The sequence below is a fragment of the Nicotiana tabacum genome, chromosome 14 (assembly GCF_000715075.1).
Source record: "Nicotiana tabacum cultivar K326 chromosome 14, ASM71507v2, whole genome shotgun sequence".
In the NCBI taxonomy this organism is placed as follows: Eukaryota; Viridiplantae; Streptophyta; class Magnoliopsida; order Solanales; family Solanaceae; genus Nicotiana; species Nicotiana tabacum.
In genome coordinates this window covers 6,135,076-6,159,634 of record NC_134093.1, presented here as the reverse complement: position 1 = coordinate 6,159,634, position 24,559 = coordinate 6,135,076, and the positions used below count along the sequence as shown (strand labels likewise).

Below are 24,559 nucleotides of genomic sequence, written 5' to 3'. Positions count from 1 at the left end.
ACATAATGTCATACTTTGGCCATGGGGCCACCTTGCAAGAATTTGCGAAGCAAAATATAAAACTGAATGGAAACTAGCGCTAACTAAACATCAATATAAAGCTAGGCTGAAAAGGCCGTCATAGCTACTACAGCTGACAAACCACCAAATTATACATACCAGGCCTACAAACCCAACATACTGCACTAACCAACAGGATATGTTTACAAGCCTCTACTGATAGATGTACTATGATCGGAACAGGGCCCCGACCTACCCATAACATTTATACAGATATACATAAGATGTACACAACACTCTAGACCTGGCAACTCCGAAAGGCGTGGAGCTTACCGATCAGGCTGAACTCGGGAAACACCTACTGAGGAGATCTACTCGTCTGTCTATCTGAACCTGCATGCATGAAATGCAGCGTCCCCGTAAAAGGGACGTCAGTACGAAATAATGTACCGAGTATGTAAGGCAATAACATAACTAAAAATCAAAACTGAACTGATAATATAATAACTGGAAGTAACTGGGAGTCAAAGATGATCTGGAGATATACTTACCTGCTGATACTGACTCAACTCCTTCAATATAGTAAGTAAAATAATTGTACGGCATTATAAGGCTCGGTATATATAACTGCTCTGCCATAGTAGGCTCGCTCATAGGCGCTCGGCCATACTAGGCTATGTATCTCGACCATGCTGGGCTCGCTCATAGGCGCTCGGCCATAGTAGGCTCGGTATATAACTTTCCATCTGATCAGAGGTTGCCCAATAGGGGCCTGCCCATCGATTATAGCTCGATGGTAATGAAAATACTGTAATACTGTATATATAGGCTTGCTGCTCTCTTGACTGGAAGAAGACAATACTAAAATTGAATATAGAGTCTCGATAAGGAATAATATTGTAACTTATGAGACTAGAATAGTGTGAATAAATTCATGAATATGAACTTCTCTTTTTGTCTCATTACTAACACATGTAGCTACGAGATCATGCCAAAATGAAGGAAGGCTTAGCCTTAACATACCTTATCACAATCTTTCCAATCACCAAGTTGAACTCACCTCTTTGCACCTTAATCTACAAGAACGATAATAATACTATCATTAAGTTACGAAAGGTACAACTATCGCACAACGAACGACAAACTTATTTTGTATTAAAACGGGCAGCATCTCCCCTATAATCCTTCCTTCCTCCAAATTCAAGATAACACCAACAATACAAGAACATAACAATAACAACATATATACATCATTTTCCAGCCCTATATACACCATCAAATACTACCAAACAGCCCAACACACCCCAATCTCTTCGTACACAAAACGACCACCGTAGTAGTGTCAAACGACCCGAAAATGTTATGACGAATGACCAGCCAACCACCCTACATTTATATGGTGTTTATAAACCCCCTTCATCCTCTAAAACTCCACAAAATAGTAGTAAAACACGCAGCCCAACAGCAACACAAAACAGTCCACAAAACAGTCCGCTACAAGTGAATAACTCGAACTCACGGCTTCCAATCACCGTCCCGTAAGTTCTTACAAGTATAGAACGACTTACCATGAATTTATAGAAGAAAAATTGGATGAAAGAGAGCAGTAAACTCACCTTATTTGTTGGATAACTCAGCTCTTATCTTGGTTTTTCAAACTCTAGGTTTTACCTCCAATTAGAACTTGAAAGGGAGAGAAAATCAATTAGGGTTTGTGGGAAATTTTTGGGAGGATTCTTTGCAGAGCTTATGTCTGGTTATTATGCTCTATTTTAAGTCTAATATATGAAGAAAATAGGCTCTTAAAAGGCCTCTTTGGACGACCCGAAATGGCCCATTTTTGGGCTTTCATTTAAGCAAGTAGGTGACACACCTACTTGTCACCTAGCAGCTTGCGCAGTATCGCACAAATGCCCATATCTTTCTACTCCAATGTCGTATTGACAAACGGTTTAATGCGTTGGAAAATAGACTCATAGATATTTAATTTGATGGTGGAACACCCCATAACTCTAAGTATATTGGTAGAAAATCGCAGTTACATTTGACCCAAAATTTCAGTAAAACTTATGAGTGTAACTTGTGATGACTTTCATCGACTTTTGTTCCACAACTCGCTTGACATTAAAACATAACACACGAATGTCATACGACTAATATAAATCATAATATAATCTCCTTATCATGTTAATCACCCTAGTCTCACCCCAAAGGTACATGTTATAACATTCCCAACTTGTCGACTTTCGACGAAATATTGTTTTATTTAATTGCTTTAGCTTCTGAACTGTCCAACCTTCTTTGTACTTGTTGTTCATGATCTTCAATATTTGTAACCTCAGAGGTAACATGATTAACTTACTTTATATACTTTTAAATATTATCTCATTTTTGGTCCTACATTAGTTTGCTTACGACATATTTTTATGTACGAAAATATAGGGTGTAACATCACTTCCACCACGTGACCATCATCAGCTTGTCCTAAATAATACTTCACCCGGTGACCATTGACTCGAAATACCTCATCGTTTTTGTTCTTCAAGTCCAATGCACCAAAAGGTGTCACACCCACAATTTCAAAGGGACCACTTCATTTGGATTTCAGCTTTACGGGAAACAACATTAATCGTGAGTTAAACAATAAAACAAGATCGCCCACCTTGAATTCCCTATTTAGGATGTATTTTTCATGAAGGTACTTCATTCTTTCTTTGTACAAAGATGAACTTGCATATGCGTGGTACCAGAATTTATCTAGTTCATTCAAATGTGCAACCCGCAAGGTGACAATTGCATCCCAATCAAGATTTAACTTTTTCAAAGCCCACATGGCCTTATGCTCAAGTTCCACCGAAAGATGACAAGCTTTACCAAACATAAACCGGTATGGAGAGATCCCGATAGGAGTTTTAAAAGCAGACCAATAAGCCCATAGTGCATTATCAAGCTTCTTTGATAAATCCGTCCGATTAGTATTCACTGTTTTGGACAAAATACTCTTTATCTCCCGGTTGGAGACTTCCACTTGACCGCTTGATTGTGGGTGATAGGGAGTCGTAACTTTATGAGTGACACCATACTTGCTAAGCAAGGTGTCAAATGCTTTGTTACAAAAATGCGACCCCCCATCGCTTATTATAGCCCACGGAGTACCAAACCTTGTGAAGATGTTCTTCTTCAAAAATGCCACCACACTTCTTGCTTCATTGTTGGGTAGAGAAACGGTCTCAACCCATTTTGACGCATAATCAATAGTTACCAAGATGTAGGTGTTTCCACAAGAACTCACATAAGGTCCCATGAAGTCAATGCCCCACACATCAATAATATCAATTTCCAAAATAGTGATGAGGGGCATTTCATTTTTCTTTGAGATTCCACCAGCCCTTTGACATTCATCACAATGCTTGACTAGATCACTTGCATCCTTGTAGAGAGTGGGCCAATAGAAACTGCAACTTAGCACTTTGTCCGCCGTTCTTGCTCCACCATGTTGACCACCATACGGAGAAGAATGATAAGCCCCAAGAATTTTAACTTGTTCCTTCTCCGGTACACATCTTCTACTCACTCCATCCGTACAAATCCGAAAAAGGTATGTTTCATCCTAATAATAGTCTAGACAATCCCATTTGAGCTTCTTCCTTTGGTTTGAAGAGAACTCATCCGGGATGATACCACTCCCGAGAAAATTTGATAGATCCGCAAACCATGGAACATCTTTCATTGAAATGGATAAGATTTGCTCATAGGGGTAGGAGTCATTGATTTCAAGGCCATCATGTGGCCTCCCCTCCTCCTCCAAACAAGACAAGTGGTCCGCCACTTGGTTTTCACTTCCTTTTCGGTCTTGAATGTCTATATCGAACTCTTGCAACAAAAGCACCCATGTCATCAACCAAGATTTTGAATCTTTCTTGCTCATAAGGTAATCAAGTGCCGCATGATCCGTGTGGACAATCACCTTTGTACCCATCAAGTAAGGGCGGAACTTCAATAGCAAACACAATGGCAAGTAGCTCTTTTTCGGTTACAATTTAATTGACTTGGGCATCATTCATGGTCTTACTAGCATAGTAGACCGGATGAAAGATCTTGTTGATACGGTTCCCCAAAGCTGCTCTAACCGCCACATCACTAGCATCACACATGAGCTCAAAAGGAATGCTCCAATTCGGGGCGGTGATAATGGGAGTAGTTGTCAACTTGAACTTGAGCAATTCAAAGGCTCTCATGCAATCATCATTGAAGTGAAATTTAGCATATTTCTCCAAAAGCTTGCACAAGGGGTTCACCACTTTGGAAAAATCCTTTATGAAACGTCGGTAGAACCCCGCATGACCCAAGAAACTTCTCACGCCCTTCACGGATATTGGAGGTGGAAGTTTAGAAATCACCTCTATTTTTGCCTTGTCGACCTCTATCCCCTTATTCAAAATCTTGTGGCAAAGGACAATACCCTCCTCGACCATGAAATGGCATTTCTCCCAATTCAACACCAAGTTCGTTTCTTCACATATTGCCAACACCTTATCCAAATTTTCCAAACATTCATCAAAGGAATCCCCGATTACCGAAAAGTCATCCATGAAGGCTTCAAGGTAGTCCTCTACCATATCCATAAAGATCACCATCATTCACCGTTGAAAAGTTATCGATGCATTGCATAAGCCAAATGGCATCCGCTTGAAAGCGAAAGTGCCATAGGGACAAGTGAAAGTTGTTTTCTCTTGATCTTTCGGGGCAATAAGGATTTGATTGTAGCCCGAATATCCATCTAGAAAGCAATAGAATGCCCGGTCAGCCAACCGATCAAGCATTTGGTTCGGAATCTCCTCTTCTTCTACCACTTGCTCATCATTCACACGTTGCATTTGACTTGAGGTAGGTGCATTCCTACCTTTTCCACTTTTTGTAGTGTCGGCCATGGCATGCCCCGCTGGGTTCCTACCTTTCGGGTTCACCACCGTATCACTTGGTAGTGCCCCTTAGGACGAGAATTAAAAGTTTGAGAGATTTGACCCATTTTCACTTCTAAGTTACGGATTGATGTGTTGTGTGAAGCAAATTGCGCACCGGAATCGGCATTCTTCTCCATCATTTGCTCAAACATGTTCTCAATACGACCTATTTCATTTTTGGAGGAACTAGGACTATGAGAAGGATAAGAAGGTGGGTTGCTCAGTTGTTGGTACATCGGGGGCTTTTGAAAACCCGACCCCCGATTTCCTTGGTTGTTGTTCCACCCGCCTTGGTTGTTACCTCCCCAATTGACTTGATTGTTATTATTTTACCAATTCCCTTGGTTGTTGCTTTCACTCCAATTGCCTTGATTGTTTCCACCATTCTAATTTCCTTGGTTGCTAGAATTCCAATTGCCTTGATTATTCGAAGGTCTCCATTGTTGTTGACTGGGGCCTTGGGAATTGTTTCTTTGCCCTTGAAAGTTGTTCACATATTGGACCTCTTCATCTTGATCATTATAAGAATCTCCTTGATCATACCCACTATCATCTTGCACAAAATTATCCACTCTTTGTTGCACTTGTGGACTTCTTGTTCTTCTCTTGTTTACCATCATATTGACTCCCTCCATATCATTGACTTGCCTCAGGTTTTGCACTTGTTAAAGTTGAGCCTTTGCCAATTGGTTCATGGTGGTTGTCAACTTGGCTATGGCTTGCCTATGGTCATGTAACTCTTTATGAAGAAGAATCATATTTGGGTCACCTTGTGGAACATTGGCTCTAGATTTCCACGCCGATGAAGTATCCGCCATCTCATCCAAAATATCACATGCCTCGGCATAAGGCGTAGTCATGAAGTTCCCACCGGCAAGTTGATTCATTATACATTGGTTGGTGGTATTGATCCCCTGATAGAAAGTTTGTTGAATCATGTTCTCTACCATATCATTGTTGGGGCACTCTTTCACCATTATCCTATATCTTTCCTATATCTCGTGTAGTGGTTCATTAGGCTCTTACTTGAATGCTAGTATTTCATCCTGAAGAATAGCCATGTTCCAGGGAGAGAAGTACTTTGAAATAAATCTCTCCGCAAGTTCATCCCACGTACGAATGGAATGATTTGTCAAACGTTCCAACCAATCTAAAGATTTCTCCAGTAAAGAGAAGGGAAAAAGCCTTAGCCTCAAAGCATCCTCGAAGACATTTGTTTGATTGCTTCCCCAACACGTATCAATGAACCCCTTCAAATGCTTATATGCATTTTGACTCGGTGCACCGGTGAAGAACCCTTGTTGCTCGAGCAAAGTGAGCATCACGTTGGAAGTTTTCCGCCCTAATACGGGGTGGGACTATAGTACTTGCATACCTTTCATTTGGCAGTACCCGGCATGGAGCTACTCTTCTGCGGACCGCACAAATGCAACTGCGACCGCATAGCTGATCGTCTGCTTATTGTGCGGCCCGCACTTCCATTGAACCTCATATGCATGTTATCTGAACTTTGGTCTTGCTTTGCTTCTGCTGCCGCACATTTCATGTGCAGACCATACTTCTCACAGATCTCTGATGGCCTTTTCTTCACAATCTGCGGCCGCAAATGAAAATTTGTTGTCCGCACTTTAGAGCTCTTATGCTTGTTTTTGTCCTTGGTTCAAATTACTCCTTGCGTTGGATTTCATCGTTGAAGCTCATTTTCTACCATTCCTACAATTAAGCATATTTCATCGATTTTCGGGAACATAATTAAACACTTTTGGACTAAAATGAAAGAAAAAATATGCTAATAAGTAGTCAAAATCCCCATTCATCAGCCCGCTCTACAAGAAGAGAAAATATATTAAAACAACCAACTCAAGATTTATTAAGGGGCTAATATTCAAAGAAATACCAATTCTCATTATCGGTCAAATGACCCGTCCAAAACTCAAGTAAATGACGTTTAACCTTTTACGATTCTTTTATCAAGTTCCAATATGATTTACGCAATTAAATTAACAAGTAGGGTGCAAACAATGCGAGAACAACATGATTTGGGTCCTAGACTACCCGGACTTAAGCATAATTAGTAGCTACGTACGTACTCTCGTCACCTCGTGCGTACGCAGTCCCCACAAATAGAAGCACATAATAAATTGATCCATCTACGGGGTTAATTCCCTCTTACAAGGTTAGAAAAGAGACTTACCTCACTGTGAAGTTTCATAACCGGCTCCAAAGCCTCTCTAACGGCTCAAACCGATGCCCGTCGCTCCAAAACTAGTAAATAAATATGCAAATCCATAAATACATACTTTAATACTCATTATAAATCAATTTATAACAATTTCCAACTCCGCTCAAAAAAGTCGATAAAGTCACCCTCGGGCCCACATGCCCAGATTCCAAAAAATTTCGAAGATAATCATTACCCATAACACTATGAACTCAAATATATGATTTATTCCCAATTCCATATCCAATTTCGTGCGAATTCTAGGTTTTCTACCAAAAACCCCACAATTTCTACTAATTTCCATGTTTAAATCCTTATACAAACCATGTATGTAACCTGTAATTGGTGGGAATCACTTACCTTGTGATGCTTGATGAAATATCCCCTTGAAGATCTCCAAAATCACCCCAACCATGTGAAAAATGAGAGAAAATGGGCCAAATCCCGTTTTTATAAAACCACACTGCCCAACGACATCTCGCACCTACGGTCCACTAACCGTTTCTGTGGCTCTGCACCTGCGGATAATCCATCGCAGGTGCGGCTTCAGCACAACCCAACAACCCCCGCTTCTACGCCCCAAATAGCGCACCTGTGCTTTCGCTTCTGTGGGCCTCAAGCGCTTATGAGCTCGCTCACTTGCGCCTCTCTTTTCGTTTTCGCGCTCCAACGGCTGCATCTGTAATCTCGCAGGTGCGGGAAATCCTTCACATATGTGGCGTCTGACCAGCTCGCTCCCAGCTGTTTCTGCGGTCCACTTCCTTACTTCTGTGAGGCTGCTTCTATGATGAATCTTCCGCATAAGCAGTTACACTAGCAGCCAGATTTTCCAGCTTTTCCTTTAGTCCAAAAATTGATCTGTTAACCATCCAGAATCCAATCGAAGCCCCTAGGACCTTAACCAGACCTACCAACAAGTCCTAAAGTACCATACGGACATATTCGAGCCTTCAAATCGCATCAAACAACGTCAAAACCATGAATCACACCCTAATTCAAGCTTAATGAACTTTAGAACTTCAAGCTTCTACATTCGATGCCAAAATCTATCAAAACACGCCCGAATGACCTAAACTTTGCACGCAAGTCACATTTGACATTACGGACCTACTCCAACTTCCAGAATCGGAATCCGACCCCGATATCAAAAAGTCAACTCCCGGTCAAACTTCCCAAAAATCTTCAAATTCCAACTTTCGCCAAATGACCCCAAAATGACTACGGACCTCCAAATCCACATCCGGAAGTGCTCATAAGACCAGAATCACCATACGGAACAATTCCCAGGGTCGGAATTCCAAATGGACATCGATAGAAATAAAATACACTTCAACCCAAATTTATAAGAATCCTCCTTAAATGCCAACTTTCCACAACATGCGTTGAAATGCTCCCGGGTCATCCAAAACCCGATCCGTACATACGCCCAGGTCCAAAATCATCATACGAACCTGTTAGAACCTTCAAATCTCAATTTCGAGATCGTTTACTCAAAAGTATAACCTTAGTCAATTCTTCCAACTTAAAGCTTCCGAAATGAGAATTTTCTTTCCAAATTAACTCCTAACTTTCGAAATTCAATTCCGACCACACGTACAAGTCGTAATACCTGAAGTGAACCTACTCAAGGCCTCAAACCACTGAATGACACTCTAGATCTCAAAACGATCTGTCGGGTCGTTACACTAATACTAGTATTAGTGTAAAACAAGTGTGTTTGCCCGAATTATTTTTTGGATAACTGTGGTGTACTTTGACTAATTTAACGGGATATATGCTATGAGAGGAAGATAAATTGTTATGAGAAAATAAGGAAAAATCATTCAGCAATTGAGAGGAAGAGCGTATCAGAGATCAATTAGGAAGATGAATATGCTAAAAACTGAGGTAATACTTCATTCCTATGGTAAACGAGGTCTTAATTCTACAAACAAGTTCGAGTAGAATAAATATAGAGTCCAAGTAGCCTAGCTGAATAATTAAAAAAGTAAAAATTATAAAACTTACCTGTAATAGGCTTAAGATCTACCTTTTGTAGAAAATATTTCCATTGACTAAACATATGCAAATATGATCTTTAATATTCTTTATATAATGGTAGGTGATGTGATGCCAAAATGCTTTACTTTTAGCACATTACTCGCCCTATATTTTGTTGGTCTAATGGGCTATTGTGTGATATTTGAGCTAAATTATGTTGTTTTATGTGTAGGAATATCGAAAGGAATCATCAAATGAAAATTGCATAAAAACAGGACAAAAATACAAGTAAAGAGCACAAAAGCATCAAGTATCCAAACCGTGCTACAGACCAGGCTTTGCAAGGTCTATAGCCAGGTTGACCGTGCTATAGACCAGGCTTTGCGACGTCTATAGCCAGGTCGACCGCGCAATAGATCAAGCTTCGCGGGGTCTATAGCCAGGTCTACCGCGTTATAGACCAGGCTTCGTGAGGTCTATAGCCAGGTTGACCGTGCTATAGACCAAGCTTCGCGAGGTTTGTAGCATGGTAATTAAAAGTCGCGGGTTAAAAGGTCCAAACCCGAAATTGGATCGGGGAATTGACATAAATACTCTCCAAATGAGTTATTCTAGCGTTGGACATTATTTTGGAGAAGAAAAAGTTTGCAGAGCACTTGGAAGCAAGGATCAAAACGAGCTTTCTCTCAATTTATCTCTTTACTTTGTAGTTTATGTCTTTGAACATTATGTGGAGTGTGGTTGTATTTATGAGTAGCTAAACTCTTTAATCTAAGGTTTGATGGAACCTATTGGAGGATGATTCTCTACTGCGTTTAATATAGATTTGCCTTTGATTTTTCTCTACTTGTTCAACTATATTTTCATTGTTGTTAATTGAAGAGCTCTCAATTAACTATGCCTATTTAGTTTGTATATTGCTCGAGAGAGAGTGCACATTTAGGTAGTTGTTGAATAACACCACTCCTAACGTAGTTGAGAGATCAATACAGAGGGTTTAAAGGCGGGATTAGAGATAATAAAGCCTTGGTGCGATCGTCGTGAGCGGTAAATTAGTGCCAGCTAGCGTAGTTCGAGAGAATACGTCTAGTAAATTATAGTAGTTACTCGAGAGAAATCTGCAACACTTAAAGTACTCATGATCGGTAGAAAATATTTAGGCTAATTTATAGGAAACATAGAGGGGAAGATTCCGATAATAGGGGAAATCAAAACCTTAGACTTCTCCAAAACTTGTCTACAATATTTGCCTTGTTAGTTATAAATTACTGCATTTTTAATTACCTTGATCTTAGTTAGTAAACTCTCGAATTGTTATATAATATTTCTGAAGGTTGATTACTTGAATTCGTGCAAAACTATTAGTTGTAATTAACACGTCATTTCCCTGTAGGATTCGACTTCGGTCTTGTAAACCGGATTATATTTGTAACGACCGGTTAGTCCTTTTTATAAAGCATAGTTGGGCGTGATCAAATTTTGGTGATGTTGCCGGGGAAGCAACATTGATACTAATTACAACTATAAGAATTGCTAGAATTTTTAGTTTAGTTAATTTTGCCTATTTTTATTCATTACATTGAAATTCTAACGTTTGTGGTCTTGTGTGTTATAGGTGTATGCCTAGAAACTCTTCAAGAACTTGTGAATTATTTGAAGCATAACCGGATCCTGAGAAAGCTTTCAAGGAATTAAATCATGCAAACAAGAAGGACAAACAACAATATCACCCCAAGAGAGAAAATTGAACCGTACATGGGTGACGCTTTGGATAATCAAAACAATCGAAACAATGTGAATGACTCGAATAATCAGGGTATGGCACCTCTTGTGCCAGAAGCAGCTTGGTATGATTGGGCACAACCCACTGCTAAAAATTTGGCAACTGCAATTGCAGTCCCTCATATACAAGCAGAATCATTTCAAATCACAAATAACATGCTACATTTGCTGCAAAACAAGGGACTATTCTCCGAGTCTTACATTGAAGATCCACAGCAGCATCTGAAAGAATTTTGTCAATTTGTGTCACACAAAGGCAACCAAATGTGATAACGGAAGCAATAAGACTGATGTTGTTTTCATTCTGAGTGACAGGAGAATCCCAAACTTGGCTTAATTTGCTCCCAATAAATTCCATCAAAACTTGGGAGGTATTAGTCAAATAGTTTTTGAATAAATTCTACCCGCCCAATAAGACTGTCAAGTAGGTTGATGAGATATTGAGCTTCAGGCAGAAACCAGGTGAAACGTTACAAGAAACGTGGGAGAGATTCAAAGGTATGCTGGTCAAGTGTCCACATCATGTCATTCCAGATCAGATGTTGAGACAACGGTTTTACATGGGATTGGCTTGTAATTTGAAGGCCAATATTGATGCTTCAGCAGGTGGAGCATTTTTGAGCAAGTCATTTAGAGAATGTAAAGTCTTGCTAGATAAATTGGCTCAAAACTCAGGCTGGATGAAAAGAGACACTACAATCACCCCTATAGTTCACTCAGTAGCATTGGATCCGAACAACTCCATAGCTGAGAATATGGCTACTCTAATGACACAAATGAGTATCCCCACCAATAAGATTGATGAATCAGACCAGAAAAAGTTACACATAGTTGACACGGCTAATGGGGGATTATGTACACCATGCATTAACCAACCATACGTGTGTTCGTAGAGTGGTGAAAGTGACAACCAGAATTATCAAGAGAACATGAACTATGTGGGCAACTATGGAGGCCAAAGGCAAGGTGGTCAGAATTGGGGGCATCAATATCAGCAATATATACTAGCACATCAACAATACAATAACACTAACAATACTGGAGCTATGCGACCACAGGGTCAAGTAGTACCTTACCAAAGGCAACAGGGGTACAATCAGCAAAATCAGCAACTAGCTTATCAACAACCTCAGCAACAACAACTAGTGAGACAAGATGATGGGTTTTCTGAAATTAAAGGAATGTTGCAGCAACTGATTGGGTCTAATGAAAAAAAGCAAGAGAAGGTGGAAGCACATGAGTCAGCGATAAAAGGCATTGAGATTCAATTAGGGCATATAAATATGGCTCTGAATAATCGTCCCTAAGGGACTTTACCTGCATACACACATGTCAATCTGAAGGAGCAGGGCCCGAATCAGCTTATGGCGGTGAGCCTGAGAAATGGATCTTGATTTAGAGCAAGAAATTGCTCGTGAGAGCCGGTCCTATGAAACACATGTGACAGTGCCAATTGAGTTAGATGAGTCAAATGAACTAACAGAAGTAAGAGTGCAACCAGCCCAAGAGTAGATAAACAAGGAAAAAGAGGTTGCGGAGGAGACTGAGTAAGTGCAGGAGAAGGCATTAGACAAAGTGCCTGAGCAGGATCTAACTCAAGCTAGAGCAAAGAAGCGACCTCTGGCACCCTTCCCGCAGAGGTTGGCCAAATATTAGAAGGATGAACAGTACAAACATTTATGGAAATGTTTAAGAAAATTTAGGTAAACATTCCTTTAATTGATGCTCTGAGGGAGATGCCCGGTTATGAAAAAATGATAAAGGACTTGGTATCTCGTAAGTTCGACTTCCAAGACTTGGCAACTATCACGTTGACACAGACTTATAGTGTTGTTGTATCAAGACCTATAGCTAAGAAGTTATCCGACCCTGGAAGCTTTACAATTCCATGCACCATAGGTAGCTATGCATTTGCCAAAGCATAGTGTGATTTGGGAGCAAATATAAATATGATGCCATTGTCTATCTATAAAAAGTTAGGCATTGGAAGAGCAAGGCCCATATCCATGTTACTGCAGCTAGCTGACCGAATGGTGAAAAGGCCATCAGGTATACTTGACGATGTACTTGTGCAAGTTGGAAAATTCGTATTTCCAACAGATTTTGTCATTTTGGACTGCAAGGTTGATGAGGAGATTCCCATAATTTTGGGAAGGTCGTTCTTTGCCACAGGGAGAGCTCTGATTGATTGTGAAACGGGGGAGCTAAAAATGAGGCTGAATAATGGAGAAATAACATTTAATGTGCAAAAGTCTATGCGGCAACCCGGTGAGTTTCCAAATTGCTCTTTGTAAAACACGGTGGATGTGATCATGGAGGAAGATGATGAGACACTTAATGCAAAAGAGCCTCTAACAGCCTGCCTTATGAACTTAGAAGAAGTAAATGGTGAGGACTTGGCGGAATGGGTGTTGGATCTTCAAGGGAAAGGGTACTGGGAAAGAGAGCAGGAATTTGAGCCTTTACACTTGGAAGAAAGAAAGAACCCTCCAGCCAAGCCATCGATCGAAGCACCACCGCAATTGGAGCTGAAACCGCTACCATCTCACCTCAGGTATGCTTTCTTGGGACCTAATTCGACTTTACCTGTTATTATCTCATCTGGATTGTTAGATGTGCAGGTAGAACAATGTTTGCAAGTGTTGAAAGAGTGCAATAATGCAGTTGGTTGGACTATTGCAGACATTAAGGGTATCATCCTGGCCTTTTGCATGCATAAAATTCTACTGGAAGAAGGGCACAAATCTTCTAGAGAACATCAAAGAAGGTTGAACCCTAACATGAAGGAAATTGTAAAGAAGTGATCAAGTGGTTAGATGCGGGAATTATTTTTCCCATCTCAGATAGCAACTGGGTTAGCCCAGTTCAGTGGGTACCAAAGAATGGTGGGATACCTGTTTTGCAAAATGAGAACAATGAATTAATCTCAACAAAAATAGTCACAGGATGGTGAATTTGCATGGACTATAGAAGATTGAACAAGGCCACCCGAAAAGATCATTTCCCCTTATCGTTCATTGATCAGATTCTAGATAGCATGGAGGTCCCATTTTTGCTTCTTGGATCGATACTCGGGGTACAACCAGATATCTATTGCCCCGGAGGATAGAGAGAAAACGTCATTCACCTGTCCATATGGCATTTGCGCTTTTCGGAGAATGTCGTTTGGCCTATGCAATGCACCCGCCACATTCCAAAGGTGCATGATGGCCACCTTCACAGATATGGGGATATAATGGAGGTTTTCATGGATGATTTCTTAGTGGTGGGAAATTCTTTTGATGATTGTCTTAGAAATCTGAAAAGAGTGTTGCGAAGATGTATGGAGACTATTCTGGTGCTGAACTGGGAAAAATGCCATTTTATGGTACATGAAGGTATATTCTTGGAACACCTAGTGTCAAGTAAGGGCATTGAGGTGGACCGTACCAAGATTGATGTAATAGAGAAGCTTCCACCACTCACTTCCGTTAAGGCAATAAGAAGTTTCCTTGGTCACGCCGATTTTTACAAGCGGTTTATAAAAGATGTTTCCAAGATTGCTAACCCTTTGTGTAAATTGCTTGGAATAAATCACCCTTTTGTGTTTTTTGATGACCGCATGGTAGTTTTTGAAGGATTGAAGAAGAGGCTAGTGTCTGCACCTATCATAGTTGCACACGACTGGGAGCAACCATTTGAGCTGATGTGTGATGCAAGTGACGATGCCATGGGAGGTACTTGGACAGAGAAAAGACAAAATCATGCATCCAATCTACTATGATAGTAGAACATTGAATGGCGCCCAACTAAATTACACAGTGATAGAAAAAGAGATTCTAGCAGTGGTGTTCGCATTTGACAAATTCTGGTCCTACTTGATAGGCTCGAAGGTAATTATTTATACTGACCATGCTACTCTCAGGTACCTAATTGATAAAAAGGAAGCAAAGTCGCACCTGTTTTGATGGGTTTTACTGCTGCAAGAGTTTGACTTGGAAATTCATGACCAAAAAGGAACGGAAAACCAAGTTGTCGATCACTTGTCCAGGCTTGAAGAATTTGAAATGAAGGTTGATGTGAAAGAGATCATGGAGACTTTCCTAGATGAATAATTGTTAGCCATGAGACTTAAGGAAGTGCCATGGTATGCCGACATTGCAAACTACATGGCAAGCGGTATTGTTCCATATGAATTGTCTTCTATGCAGAAAAAAAAGTTCTTTCGTGATTGTCGCATGTATTTCTAGGATGAACCATATTTATTTCGGATTTGTATTGATAACATGATCCAGAGATGTATTCCCGAGATAGACTAAGCTTTTGTTTTGCAGGCATGTCATGCTTTGCCTTATGGAGATCATTTTGGAGGAGTAAGGACAGCTGCTAAAGTTTTGGAGTCGGGCTTCTATTGGCCGATGTTGTTTAAAGATGCACACTTTTGGGTAAAGAGTTGTGATGAGTGTCAAAGTACGAGGAATATTCCCGTCGACATGAGATGCCCATGAACCCAATCCATGAAGTGGAAGTATTTGATGTATGGGAAATTGACTTTATGGGACCATTTGTTAGCTCATACAGCAACAAGTATATACTAGTAGCAGTAGACTATGTCTTGAAATGGGTAGAAGCTGTAGCACTCCGAACAAATGATACAAAGGGAGTTATTGGTTTTCTAAGAAAAAATATCTTCACCCGATTTGGAACTTCAAGAGCGATCATTAGTGATGGAGTAACTCACTTCTGCAACCGAGCCTTCGCAAAGTTGATGGAAACATATGGCGTGGCCATAAGGTTTCCACTCCGTATCACCCACAAATAGGTGGTCAGGTTGAGGTGTCAAACAGAGAAATCAAGAGTATTTTGACCAAAACTGTAAATGCTACTCGGACTGATTGGGCAAAAAAATTGGATGATGCACTATGGGCCTACCGCACTGCATTCAGAACTCCAATTGGTATGTTACCGTACAATTTGGTGTTCGAAAAAGCATGTCACTTACCGATGGAGCTAGAGCATAGAGCTTTTTGGGCATTAAGGCAATTAAATCTTGAACTGGAGGCCGCTGGTACGAGTAGAGTCACATAACTTCATGAACTCGATGAGTTCCGTTACCATGCTTTTGAAAGAACCAGGTTGTACAAGGAAATAATGAAGATCATGAACGACAAGCATATTCAAGAGAGGATTTTCAAACCCGGAGATGTCGTGTTGTTGTATAATTCAAGATTGAAACTATTTCTGGGTAAGCTAAAATCTAGATGGTCGGGACTATTTAGAGTGGTGCAAGTACTCTCAAGTGGAGCTGTATAAATTGAATCCGAGGATGGAACCAACGGGTTTAGAGTTAATGGGCAAAGGTTGAAACATTACCTTGGCATGAATGAGGAAAATGTTGTATCGGTGATTCATTTAAAGGAGCCTCAATTGTTGAGTGAACCTGAAGTTTGATTGCATGAGTCGTGTCGTGACATTAAATCAGGCCCTCGTTGGGAGGAAACCCAATTTGTAGTTTATTTTAGCTTAACTATAACTTTTCGTTTGTTTTATGCACTAACAAATTTTTAGCTAAATCTTGGTGTCTGAACATGTAATGGAGCACGATGGAAAGTCATGACGCTTGGAGTCGTTCACAAAACAAAATACAAAATTACATGCGTACGCTCCAAACAACGCTTCATACCTCGCGTCACCTAGTTTAAATGCACAACCCACCTGGAAGCAAACCTCGCATTGCAAATATTTCATCTCGCGGCACAACTTGCATCGCCTGCTGCCCTTCATGATTTCCAGCTAGCGTCACCCAGTCTTCAGCGCGCTATAGAGCTGGCCTAGCAAGGGTTATAGCCAAACCAATCTCGCGGCAGCCTCACGTCGCAAGGGAAACAGCGAGCAAAACTTGGCAGCAAACCTCGCATAGCTAGGAAATAACTTCGCGTTATGACTCACGCCGCCTACTTCGCAGCTTGCCTTGCCAGGTAAGTTTCTCTTTGGGAGCTTGCGTCGCTAGGTTCGCCTCACATAGTCCTTTGCTTGCTGAAATCCTCACCAGCCATGTGTTTAGCTCGCTATTGGTTTCACCTAGCCATCTCCCATTTTCGTTGTAAAAACTCAGTTGGCCAGCCCCCATGCACGCTTCAGAGATCACCTATTGTCCATTGTTGTAAACCTACTATCCATTGCTCGCTTGGAAGCTTGACCAGCCTAAGAACAACGAACCACTCCCTTTCTTGGTAAACACCATGCGTCGCCAGGTCTCCCAGCGAGGGATTAAGCGAGGTCAATCTCGTGGCACTGCTTGCATCGCCTGCTGCCCAGCGTGCTTTCCAGCTTGCGTTGCTAGGTAATTACCTCACGTTTAAGCTAGTGTCGCAAGAGATACAGTAAGCAAAACCTGGTGTTAAGCCTCGCCTCACAAATGATTATAGTGAGATAGAGCTCGCTTTTGCCTCACATCGCGCGGGTTATCGCGAGGTCAGTTTTCTTTGCTTTTTAATACCACGCATCGAACCTCGCCCAGCCAGACCACCAGCTCGCTATGAACTTCGCATCGCATGGGTTGTAGCGAGGTCCACCTCGCGGCAGCTCTCGTGTCGCCTGCTTCTCCGCTCGCTAAGGAGCCCGCGTCGCCTACTTGTAAGCTCGCTAATTAGCTCGCTTCACCAGGTAATGTGTGTTATAATTTTTTAAACTTTGTTTTATAACTTACTTCTATTAAACAACTATACAAACACACACACACGTAACTTAACACTTGACTTTTTTCTATTAGTCTCACCTCACTCCCCATCTCTTTTCCCTTCTAATTTTTTTAAGCTTTGTTTACCAACTTCTTTATATTAAAACACTACACAAACACGCATACCTCACTAAACACACCCTTCCCCTCACACACAAATTTCATTGAAGACCTTCGCTCATCATCTCTTTCAATCACTTGGGACATCAATTGAAGAACACTCCAATCCTCCTAAGTATCTAAGGTACAAGTATGCCTCCTAAAAATGACAATGGTAAAGGCAAGGGCAAGGCTACTATTCCGACTAAGGCCAGGGCTTCTTCTAGACCTCCACAAAAAAAGAGAAAATGTTGGGAGGCCACTTCAAGCCAAGTTGAAGGGTTGCAAGTAGTTGCATCTATAGCAGCCACATGCCCACAACCTGAGGGATAACGAGAATTTGGACTGAAGAGCATACCTCAGTCTGCCAAGGCTTTTTATAAGCTTTGTTGGTCGAGACATATACATTTCGAGTCAGTTATTCATGAGCGGAACCTACAAGCTAAGTACCAATCAAATTGGAAAGGTATTCACGACCTTGTCTTAAGCTACGTGTTCAGAAACACCGGTGATATAAATGTCAACCTTGTTCGGGAATTTTATGCCGGTTTTGATCCAAATGATCCTTAGCAACTGGTGCCTATTATAGGTAGGTTGATCGATTTTTTGGTAACAACTATATGCAATTTTGTGGGAGCTCCGGATGTTCCACAACAACCCTTGGATAACTTTATCACCCGTCCTACATATCTGGCATTGAGACACACTCTCTGTGGTGTCAATTCTGTGGCTGCATGGGTTCGTGACAAGAAGACCCAACGCCATAGGAAATTTCCAAAGAAAAAAATGAAGCCGGAAGCTCATGTGTGGCTAAAATTGATCAACACACGACTATTACCATGCAATCATAAGACTTTTATAAGTCGTGAAAGGATATGCGCGTTGTACTTCCTCGTGACTAGCCATAAAGTGAATGTGGGCCACTTAATATGCTACTAGATGTCCCAGGTGAGAACAAGCAAGCGCATTGACAAATTATCCTACGCCAAAATGTTGACTCAATACCTACGCAAAGAAGAGGTAGAGGAGGAGCGAGATTTTGATATAGTAAACCCTCCACCCCTCAGACTAACGAACATAACAAGCATACGGGTTAAATAGGAGAATGCCATGGCCACAATGACAGGTGTTGAGCGCAATGCTCGAGATGGCAACTTTATAGCACATCTATATGGGATAATGGATTTACAGCTTAGGATTGGGGGAAGGCCGGCCACTACTGAGGAGAGGGCCACCTTGGAGGAGCGTTATCCGCTCAATCCTCATGCACAATAGCTAGTTAGGCTTGGCGATGGGCAGCGACTCCCAGATAAAGTGGATGTCAACACACCAGTATGTTCCGAGGCTGAACTAGAGCAGTCTGACGAGGATGATGGGGATGATGCTGAGGAAGCAGAGGATGAGGACTGGACAGGTACAGATGGAGTCTTCGACGATGAGGGCGAGGACGATGACTGATCAGGGAGTTTTTCCAACCACCTTACATGTGTTTGTATTTATGAATTTATATATGCATTGAGTACAATGCATGCTCTAAGTGTGGGGTGGAAAGTATTCTCTGACATTTGTAAAAATTAGATGAACTAATTAGTTTGTGAGTTTAATGTTTATTTTATTTTCGTATTTCCCCATATTTTATATTTTTTTAAATAAAATTAAATTAAAATAAAATAAAATGACTGGACTTCTCCCGACAATGGATCTCTTAGGCAGTTTTCTTGAGGGACTTAAGTCTAACAATATATATATAGGTCTTTTATTATTGTAGATATTAATAATCCCTCATGGTTTTTCTTTGTGCATCGGTTCTTTTCCACGGGATGTAGTTGAACCGGGTAGTAGTTTTTGTTTTGTCTTTAGATTAGAATAGAATTTAGGGAATAAAAGAAAAGAAAAAAAATGAGAAATGCTAGGCGCATTTGACTAATTTGATAGTAGCATATTTAGGCTCTAGCATGTGTAGTACCTTCCCTATGGTTTAAAAATATTTATTATGCCTTGTTGAGTAATAACATATTTATTGACGCCTATATCTCATTTTCTTGGCTTGTGTCACTTTGTGTTTGATGCTTAATATTTTGTGGCTCTGTGAATACGTACAATTATTGGAGAATATATATGGAATCATCCTTAGTAAGTCATGTGCCATGTGTGGTGAGAAATTGTATAGTCTCTGTCACTGCATTAGAGTTCAGAACTTGCTCGGCATGTGAGTTGAAGCGAAATTTTAGGTTTTGTTCGGTTTGAAAAATGATATTAGGCTTTCTTTGATTTGTTTGAGCTTAATTCTTACCACAATAAATATTATCCCTAGTCAACCCTTTTGAGCCTATAAATATTTTATTTGGTAACCACATTACAAGCCTATACCCCTTTATTCTTAATTATCATTATTTTGATCCTTTTACCTCTTAAAGCACTTTAATTGTAAAATGAGCAGTAAAAGAAGTAAGGATGAAACTTTGGTGGCTTTTGAGTGGAACCAATGAAAGAAAGAAAGGTGCACTTGTATTGTAAGGAATACACCACTAGCAGGAAGGGTAGAAAAAAGTATTGTTGACAAGAAAAAAAAAAAAGAAAATAAGTATGTAGCAAAGGAAAATAAACATATCTTGTCCTTGCTAGTGTTATGAATTAATGTGGTGCTTAAAAAAATAGGAAATATTTTTGGAGGTGATAATGTTTGAGAAATTGAAATGGATTGAAGAATTTGAGCTTAAAGTTAATTATGTGATGTGTTAAAGTGTTAAGGAGGGTTAGTCATTATTCCTAAATTTATCATACCCGTCCTTAAGCCAACATTACAACATAAAAAGTCCTAACTGATTTTAGGTCGAGCAAGCCAACATTAGTAGAGGTTTACATAATGGGCAAGCCTATGGTACTTTGTGCATGCATGTGACTTCTTTGTGAGAGTGAGGAATTTCTTTGATATATGAGAATCCTTAAAATATATTTGAGCATTTGATTCGAATGTGTGGATTCAATTTAGTCTCTTGTTCTTGTTATGAGGGCACATGATTTTGCAAGGGATATGTGACATTATTAGATTTCTCTATGATGTTAAGTGTTCAAGCCATGAATGCATTGTAATATTGAGTCGGTTTGTGAGGTTAGAATTGTTAGAAACATGTTGTCCTTTTGTTGAATAAAGATTTGAAGATATGGAATAAAGTAAAGGAAAATGTGTGTCGAAGACATATGCTAAAGTTTAATTGTTGCTATCAACCATAGTCATAGGTATGATGTGCTTCAGATGTGCTAAAAGAAAAAAAAAAAGTGCTCTAGGAATTGGCGGTTGACTCGAGGACGAGTAACGTTTAAATGTGGGGTGGTGATGTGATGCCAAAATACTTTACTTTTAGCACATTACTTGCCCTATATTTTGTTGGTCTAATGAGTTATTGTGCGATATTTGAGCTAAATTGTGTTGTTTTATGTGTAGGAACACCGGAAGGAATCATCAAAGTCGGAATCTTCCCCGCTACGTTTTCTATAAATTCGCCTAAATATTTTCTACTGATCGTAAGTACTTTAAGTGTCGTAGCCCTCTATCTAGTAACTACTACAATTTACTAGACATATTCTCTCGAACTACGCTAGCTGACACTAATTTACCGCTCACGACGATCGCACCAAGGCTTCATTATCTCTAATCCTGCCTTTAAACCCTCCGTATTGATCTCTCAACTACGTTAGGAGTGGTGTTGCTCAACAACTACGTAAATGTGCACTCTCTCTCGAGCAATATACACACTAAATAGGCATAGTTAATTGAGAGCTCTTCAATTAACAACAATGAAAATATAGTTGAACAAGTAGAGAAAAATCAAAGGCAAATCTATATTAAACGCAGTAGAGAATCATCCTCCAATAGGTTCCATCAGACCTTAGATTAAAGAGCCCGATATCAAAAAGTCAACCCCTGGTCAAACTTTTCAAAAATTCATTTTTCGCCATTTCAAGCCAAATTCCTCTACGGACCTCCAAATAATTTTCTGGACACGCTCCTAAGTCCATAATCACCATACGGAGCTATTGACATCATCAAAATTCCATTCTGGAGTCGTCTTCACATAGTTCCGACTACGGTAAAAATCCTAAGACTTAAGCTTCCATCTCAGGGACTAAGTATCCCAAATCTCTCTGAATCGTCCGTAAATCAAACTCTACTAAATATACTATCCATTTTTCTTTGAAAAATAGGTGGTGCTGTCTTTAGTCCAAATGGCATTACTAGCCATTCAAAATGCCCTTCAAGGCAAGTGAATGCTGTCTATTCTATACTCTCTTCATGCATTTTTACTTGCCAATATCCTGATTTACAATCAAATTTACTAAATATCTTTTTTCCTTGTATTCTATTTATTAGTTCTATTTTATCGGGTAATTTATATCCATCTGTTTTGGTATTATCATTAAGTCTTTTATAATGTATTACCATTCTTGCTTTTCCTCTTACTATTTCGCTATGATTTCTTACCATAAAAGCGGCTGACCTATATTTAGATATAGATCTTCTAATTACACCTAAATTCGTAAGTTCTTTTATTTGGATTTTAACGTCTTCTAGATCTTGGTTTGTGGCTTCTATTGAGGCTATTTTAATTATATATTCTGGGTTTATTATATCTAATTTACATATAACTTTATTATTTTCCCAATGTTTTAAGGGTTTGAACTCATGCCATGTAAGTGGTACTGCATCGACTAGCCTGCACCTCTCATAAGCCTCCCACCATCCGAAGGTAGCCCAAGAAAACTAAAAAGTAGTGAATGAGACCCTATTGGTCTCCAGAATACACATTGTCTGAAGCATCTACTGGCATTTATCCAGAAAACTCTGAGCATCCTCTGACTCAGCACCGCTAAATGATGGAGGTAGAAGCCTCCCAAATCTCTCAAGTCTCCTCTGCTCATCATCTACCATAACGGGGACTACCGGAGCCTGAGCAGCTGCAGTCGGCTAGGCTGGTAGTGCCCCCGGTATCTGAAATCCCTGCACTACTTGCTCTAGAGTATGGGTAATAGGGGTATGAGAACTTCCCCTGGCCTGAGCTGAAACCACCTGAGCAAGGCCAGTGCAAACAGTCAATATCTGTGTTAAAGCCTCTTGAAGGCCTGGAATCACAATAGGCACAGCTGGTGCCTGAGTTGGTCATGCCGGCTCAGCTATATCTGGAATCTTCTCCTGAGCTGGAGCAACTGGTGGTGCTATAGGTGCTGCTCCAACTTTTGTATGAGCTATACCTCGACCTCTACCTTGACCCCGAACTCTCGTGGCACTAACTGATGGTACTAGTGGCTGACCATCCGATCCGATAGTACGTGTCCTCACCATCTGTGAGAGAATAGAATAACAGAAATTTAGTTTTCGAAACCAATAAATTCGCACAACAAAATACAAGAGATTGAAATTTTCCAAAGGGTTCGGCATCCTCTCGAAGATAAGTACATACGTCTCCGTACTGATCTGAAAGACTCTACTAAACCTGCTAATGACTCATGAGACCTATGTAACCTAGGCTCTGATACCAACTTGTCACGACCCAAAATCACACCTGTCGTGATGGTGCCTATATTAATACTAGGCAAGCCAACAACCTCAATAAATCACAATTTCCTTTAAGTTTGAAAACATAATATTTAAATAAAATAATAAAATCTCGTAAATACTGATAGAAACACTCCCAAAACCCGATGTCACTGAGTACATGAGCATCTAAATGATAACAATGTCTTTCAAAAACTAAAAGGAAAGAGAGTCAAGGTCTGCGGACGTCAAGCAGCTACCTCGATAGTCTCCAACGGATAAAGTTTCATAAAACTAGCAATCGTCATGTCCGAAAGTACCTGGATTTGCACACGAGGTGCAGGGTGTAGTATGAGTACAGCCAACTCAGCAAGTAACAATACTAAATAAAGAGCTGAAGATAGTGAAGAGCTTCATAGCTAAGTCCAATTACAGTAACTTCCAACATAAGAAGGTAGGCATGCTTTCAAGTTCAACATTTAAAACTCAAACAATAATTTCATATCAAATTCGGCTGAAACAGAAGATAATGTCTTTCTGAAATTTCCAAAATAATGATATATGACAGTTGAAGTGCAACAATAATGAAATCAATGGATCCTCTTAGAGAAACAGTCACTCAATCGTCCCATTCACTGCAACCTCACAATCACTCTTTCCTCATAGTCACTCATTCCTCTCAATCACTCAGCACTCTCACTCAGTAGGTACCTGCGCTCACTGGGGTATGTACAGACTTCGGAGGGACTCCTGCAGCCCAAGCGTTATAACAAGCCAATCATGGCATAAATCAATGAAACATATTGCGACATGCAACCCGATCCCATAAATATCCTCACAATTAAGCCCTCGACGTCACTCAGTTATCAACCTCTCCAGTCTTTTGGGCTCTCAAAAATCATGATAAGCAGCCCAAACAGTAATGATATGATGCATCAATAATGGAAAATAGAGACTGAGATGTAATATGCAAGTAAAAATTGTGACTAAGTAAACAGACATTTAGCAGATAATTCAACATGTACACGACCTATGTGGGTCCCAACAGTGTAAACACATGGTTTAAACATGATTTATAGTTCGATTTCTCTAATACGCGGAAAATGTACGAATATCATTAGATTATTCAACTACACAGTTCCATGGAATTGACCAAGTCATAATTTTTATAGTGCACGCCCATCACAAGCAAGTGTGTCACCTCAAAACCAATCACACATAAAAAAATCCGGGGTTTCATACCCTCAGGACCAAATTTAGAA

General features: G+C 40.2%; 1 protein-coding gene and 1 non-coding gene across 2 annotated transcripts; one reads left to right on the top strand and one right to left on the bottom strand.

Moving 5' to 3' along the window:
* Positions 1 to 11,373: 11,373 nt before the first annotated feature.
* LOC142169238 (small nucleolar RNA R71) lies at positions 11,374 to 11,476 on the bottom strand. The gene has a single exon (XR_012698950.1). It is a non-coding gene; the product is annotated as a small nucleolar RNA R71 (small nucleolar RNA).
* A 1,420-nt stretch (positions 11,477 to 12,896) lies between these two features.
* On the top strand, positions 12,897 to 13,241 carry LOC142168783 (uncharacterized). Its single transcript, XM_075229933.1, has one exon. It carries the CDS (start codon positions 12,897 to 12,899, stop codon positions 13,239 to 13,241), a length of 345 nt encoding a protein of 114 aa, XP_075086034.1.
* The last annotated feature ends 11,318 nt before the right edge of the window (positions 13,242 to 24,559 follow it).

Excerpts from the sequence above, each read along its gene's own strand:
- LOC142168783 (XM_075229933.1), top strand. The coding sequence starts at position 12,897 with ATGATGCCATTGTCTATCTATAAAAAGTTAGGCATTGGAAGAGCAAGG.